The 5823-nt window shown below is 37.6% G+C and overlaps 1 protein-coding gene across 1 annotated transcript in view; it reads right to left on the bottom strand.

Moving 5' to 3' along the window:
- Positions 1–3707: 3707 nt before the first annotated feature.
- The window catches only part of LOC102754581 (chromosome unknown open reading frame, human C12orf4), a 55579-nt gene continuing 53463 nt past the window's right edge, over positions 3708–5823 (bottom strand). Inside the window, exons 12-14 of the mRNA XM_015572252.1 lie at positions 5503–5560; positions 4865–4932; positions 3708–4269 (exon numbers count right to left, since the gene is read on the bottom strand). Coding sequence (XP_015427738.1) covers positions 4177–4269; positions 4865–4932; positions 5503–5560 — 219 coding nt within the window. The 3' untranslated portion in view covers positions 3708–4176. The remainder of the gene's footprint in view (positions 4270–4864; positions 4933–5502; positions 5561–5823) is intronic.

The following is a 5823-nucleotide window of genomic DNA, read 5'->3' as shown; positions in this document are numbered from 1 at the left end:
TTCACTGCTCTGCGCATGTCCTTAGATGATGCCTAAGTGCTGTCAAAGGTCTTCCAATTCATTCTGTGGACCAGTTACAACATCCACGCAACTAGGATCTGATGAAACTATTGCTTCTGTAGATGACTATGTGCTTTTATAAATGACTTAGTTGAGTAATTTTGTAGTTGCAAATAAATTTTAGCAAGGAGGGGAATTTGAATGTACAGAGTCCATGATTAATGAGGATTGACTATACAGAGACTAAAGTTTGGCAAGCCTTAGATATGGATCTATCACAAAGCCCGATATATCTTGAATTTTAACATATCACGAACCCTGTTTTCTCACAGGGGGGAAAACCAGCAAGAGAGATGTGGAGTGTATTATAATAATTTTAATTTTTTAATATATATTTTATTGATTTTTTTTACAGAGAGGAAGGGAGAGGGATAGTTAGAAACATCAATGAGAGAGAAACATCGATCAGCTGCCTCCTGCGCACCCCCTGCTGGGGATGTGCCCACAACCAAGGTACATGCCCTTGATTGGAATTGAACCTGGGACCCTTCAGTCCGCAGGCCGATGCTCTATCCACTGAGCCAAACTGGTTAAGGCAATAATTTTAATTTTGTATATCGAATAGGACATCACAAGTACCTCTTAGTCCTGCAGGGCACCTCAGAAGGCTATTCATCCATTCCCCTGCTTTTGTTGAGATTATGTCCTGGCTATTAGAGATCGACAGCATCACAGATCATGGAGAAGCTTGCCAAGTATTCTTTCTTTAATCCAATAGTTCCTAAAGCAGCATCACCTTTGCATAGGTTTCCAGAGGCCGAATCTTGGAAGACACTTGGCAAACACTTGCTGTTTATTGAATGGGATCCCTCAGGGTCAACCTGCTACTTATGTTGTCCTTATCTCGGCCCTTCCTTTGTAACGCACTCTCACATAAATATTTCTAAAGTTGGGGTCCCCAGCTTGGGATTTCTAATGGTCCTTAAAGGTGTCTGAAGTATGTCATTGAGCTGTTTTAAAAGTCTTTCCAGAAAGACTTTTCATTTCATTAGGATGAGACCTCGCAGGTTAAATAAAATGGCAAGGTTTTCTTTTTATAAATTTGCCCAGAACCCTACAATGATAATTCTGTGATACTATGTACTGCTGTTAATACCATCGATCACTCAGCTCCATCGACATGTCTTTCACAAAAAACAGACCATTGCTCAAATGATTGTTCAATTGTTTCAGTTCTTTACTAACTTTTCAAACTATTTCAGGAAAATATGAGGAAGATAATGGAAATGTTCTTTGATGGGTAAAGGATAGAAAAGCATTGATCTAAGTGATTCTAAATAATGGTATTTCATTTAAATAGTTGTATTTTTTTATTATAATGATTTTTACAGTGCCACAATTTCTTTTGAGCAAAGCAGTCCAATTTCATTTAAATGGGAAAACTAAATAAGAGAAAAGCAATTGTTTTCATCTAGAAACTAAAAATTACCCTGAGGTTCACTCTTTATCTTTGTCCATTCTTCCAGCACAGCTCTGCTGATTCTCAGAGGGCCTCTAGCACAGGCATATTTCTGTAAATTCATCTTTCCTTTGTGGAACATTTTTTTTTCTTCCTCTGAGAATTAGCCAGGACCCAACTGAAGTGACACAAAAGAAAGCTGAGACCTGCCAATTCCCTGGCAAGTTGTTTCTGCTGAAATTCTTTTTCATGCATTTCTTCCATTCTAGTCATAAGTGCCATGCTGAGCACACCTGGTACCACACTTCTTGATCAATGGCAAGGTTACAGCTTTGCTTGGTTTTGTGCTTTGAGAACAGAAATGGGGGGAGGGGGAAAGAGCAGCAGAATGAGACCTGAGGCTCAATGCTCCTGCTTGATTCCCCAAACATATTTTGAAGGCCTTGAGGAGCAGATGGTCATTGTTTTCAGAATATTTAATTGTTTACACAATAGAAAAATTCATGCTCGCTGAGAGACTTCACCATTATTTGTGCTAAGGCCCAGGCCCTCTAACCCCATCCCCATCCCCAAAAGGCTCCTGTGGTCAGCTTCTCTCAACATCTGACCATTTATCACTGCCTCCCTTCATTCTATGTCTGCTCCTCATACCTAGAATGGCCTAGTCTCAGTCTACTAAATTTCCTTCTTCACATCATTCATGAAGTTCCTGAACCACTCTCTTCTAAGCAGCCCTCTAGAACACTCAGAAGGCCATAATCTCATCCTTCCTAGTCCAAATACAGAACTCCAGACTTCCTCATCTGCTTCACTAAAACCCCCACTATTTAAATGTGCATAGAAACTTATATTATATAATGTTGCTAACTTAGTGTTTGGTGTGTCTTCATATCAGTGATGTAACATAAGTATTATTCTAATCTTGCCATATGAATAATGAGTACTTAAATTCATCTTCATTCATAGGCCAAATATAAACTTCAAGTTGCCCTGGAGTGAAAGCTACCACTTTATAATTTAATAAAACAGCCCTGATGAGACAAAGAAAGGGTTGGGCAGCTGCATTCACCAAGTTTCTGCGAATGAACCCTCACTCCCACACCCTGACCCTGGATGCACCCTTTAAGATGTTGGCTATACACTTACAGAAATTCTGTGCAGTCTCAATGCCTTTTTGAATGCCTTTTATTGACTGACCCTCCTATACCCGCCTCCAACCTGACCTGTCACATTATGAACTCATACAGTCTCTGACACTGCTAGAGCACACCCCTAATTTCTACTTCTACTTTGCTTTGCATTAGAATCTGTCTTAATGGTAACAGTAGTGTCTGGAAGAGTTTCTTGCTCTAAGGGTAGAATACCTACCTACCCTTTTCCTGGTGGGATCACCAGGTTCCTTGAAAAAGGATTGATTTGGAAAGTGTTAGTTTGTAATGGACACAGTCTGGAGTGGATAAACTCCTTAGTGTGGTTACTTGGACAGTCATTTCCTTGAGTAGAAAATCAAGACACATTCCATGGTGTGGCGAAGCATTCTGTATGCCAAGAGTTTCTCCAAGTTATTATATGTAGGCATACTAATCAAGTGCTTTTTGTCTCTTGGAATCAAAATATACCATTTTATCATGTCAAAGGTCCTCCATATCATTCCATTGGCCATTTACAACATCCATACAATTTGAATTTGACAAAACGATTGCTTTTGTAAATGCCTTTGGTCAGTGTAGTGAGTGCTCATTGCAAATGTTACAGGTAGGATACATAAGCGATATGCAGCACTTGAAAAAGTATTTCTACAAAGAAAAACAATGGAGAAGGAGAGGAAACAGAGCAAAGATAGAAATAGGGACACCATATCAGCAAAAAACTGCAAGTAGAAGAATGGTTAAAGACGCTGAGAATGCAGACAACAGGATGGAGAAATAAAAATGATCCTCATTGTCTGACTGTCAGTATTGATGGGCATTATAATACTACCAGGTGCTGGTTTAGAATAACTTTCCACTGGGCTTGCAAATAAGCACACTATTTTCCCAGCTCACGAAATGTTACTAACAGACAAGGGCAAGTCACATAAGGAAGATGAGATAGAGGAAAAGAATCCAATATCTTTTTCTGACTCTGAACTTATAAAACCTTAGTAAGAGTACATTCAAAACAAGTTTTTGAAATAGAAGAATTTTAAAAAGTCTATGTCTCATATATTTGTGTTTCGACAAAAAAAGATTTTCACAAGACGTCCAAATGTGTAATGTATATTTCAGTGCTTTTTAATTTTCACTTGGCAAATAAGATAGAGGAAAGATTTTATTTGTATGCTTAATTAAGTCTTGTACCTGATATGATTCATACCTTTGGGAAAAGACAAATGTCTTTATGAAAATGCAGTGAACACTCTCCTACATCAAGTGTCCTTGCACGAGATATAGGAAGTTTAAACCTACTAAGATTCACAGATAGGATCCGACAATAGGAAAAGACTTTTTTTTTTTTCATAGAGACTTTAACAATAAATGTATACATCAGGGGCTGATCATCAGCCTGTACGGTAGATGAGTCTTTGGAATGTTTAACAGACATCTATCATGATTTGATTTGTGGCTTGGGTCGCAAGTTCTCTTTCTGGGCATCTTTGCTTGAGAGAATCCCAGCAGAGCTCAAGTTCCTGGAAAGGTTAACAATCCTCTTCTGCCAGCAGGGTGATATATAAGGGTTTAGTGCTTGGATGTCAGAGTAAGTGTTGATGATACTCGGAAGATCTGGGGAAGCATGTTACTAAGTTGGTAAAACATTTCTTCAGAAATACTCTGTAGGAGGTTAAAAAAAAGTTTGTATTTGTTAAATCATAACTGATTTTTTAAACATTTAAAATATTTTAAATTATGAAACTAGTTCTAGACATAGAGTGCAGTATGTAAAAATTATCTTTCATGACTGATTTAACTGCACAGCTAAGGACTGGAGTGTTTTCCTCGCTCCATCCTCTGAGAACATATGTTGTTCCTATCAAATAAGGTCTGATTACCAGAAAGACCCTAGATGACACTAGTATAATCAATTTTAAAAGTGCCACTGATTCGCTAAGGGCCACACAGAATACAGAGCCACTCTGCTGATGCCCTTATCTATGAGCTCTTCCAAATCTATATAACACATATGTGGGGAAAAGGGGCAAATAAGTCAAGTTTGGTTTTGGGGTTAAATAAAAAGATCCCCGGAATGGTAGATGCTAACATCACTGACAATAAACTAAGTGCCTTTTTGGCATCCAAACACTTAAAAAAGAGGAAGCTGTTAGCATTTTGTTGTGTTATATTGAGTTTAGGGCAGTGTGCTCACTGTATCTGTGAAAAATACTGTAAAAGAGATTAAATTGGGGTGAGATATATTGAGATAACACACCTGTGGTACCAGAAATTGCACTGTCCTAGAAATTCCTCCATCCCATGAAGCCATTTCCATCATGAAACCTAAAACAGAACAATAGACTTTGCTGAATTATGAGTTCTGCTTCAAGCCTACCTAGCCCTTCATCGAAATATATGAAATTTTCATTGTGGGGCTTCATGTCTTGACTTTTTATGTAGTCATTTACTGCAAGAGAGGCTCAGCCTACAGGGCAGATAAACATCTGCACCCTGAATTCGCCATGCCAGACATGTTTAACGTCGCTCTGTCAACACACTTACTTATGATTTCTCAAGTCCTTTTCTGTCTCCATATAATAAAAGCAAAATAAGTTATCGAAGGCTAAACATATGGCTCTATTTTTTTAAAGATTAAAAGACAATGAAGAACAAGCTATAATCGGAGCAAAATATAAATAATATCAAAATATCTTGTACTTGAAGAGGGCTGAATATTTGTGTCTAGGAAAGGATAAGTAAAAAAAAGTCTGCTATGAAATATTTGCTTAATAAACCATTTAATTGAGGCATCCGACGATGAGAAACGTTCACAATTGCCCTCCTGGGTTGCTCTATTTTGAGTATTTGGGAGGAAGATATATAGGTCATTGTTAAATATAAGGTTATGCTCACCTTTGACACACTTAAACACAAGTTCTGCTCTCTTTAAGCACCATGGTATAGTCATTTCCTAGAAACAGAAACAAAACAAATCTTGTTTCTAAAGAAGTTTAAAAAATACATACTCAGATCTTAATTTATCTATAATGTTGATCATCCAGCTTGTGAACAAATTCAGGTAACTATTAGTCAATTTTAGCTGGATTTCTCTGTGTGTTTTTTTTAAGGCACATGACTTCTTCCATTTGCTGTACTATACATACATACTATACGAACTATACGTATTTATTGCATTAGGAACTAAAACTAATAAAAATCTTGCTGACTGCTTCC

The sequence above is a fragment of the Myotis davidii genome, unplaced genomic scaffold, assembly GCF_000327345.1.
Source record: "Myotis davidii unplaced genomic scaffold, ASM32734v1 scaffold1373, whole genome shotgun sequence".
Classification (NCBI taxonomy): domain Eukaryota; kingdom Metazoa; phylum Chordata; class Mammalia; order Chiroptera; family Vespertilionidae; genus Myotis; species Myotis davidii.
This window is presented reverse-complemented; position numbering and strand designations above follow the sequence as displayed.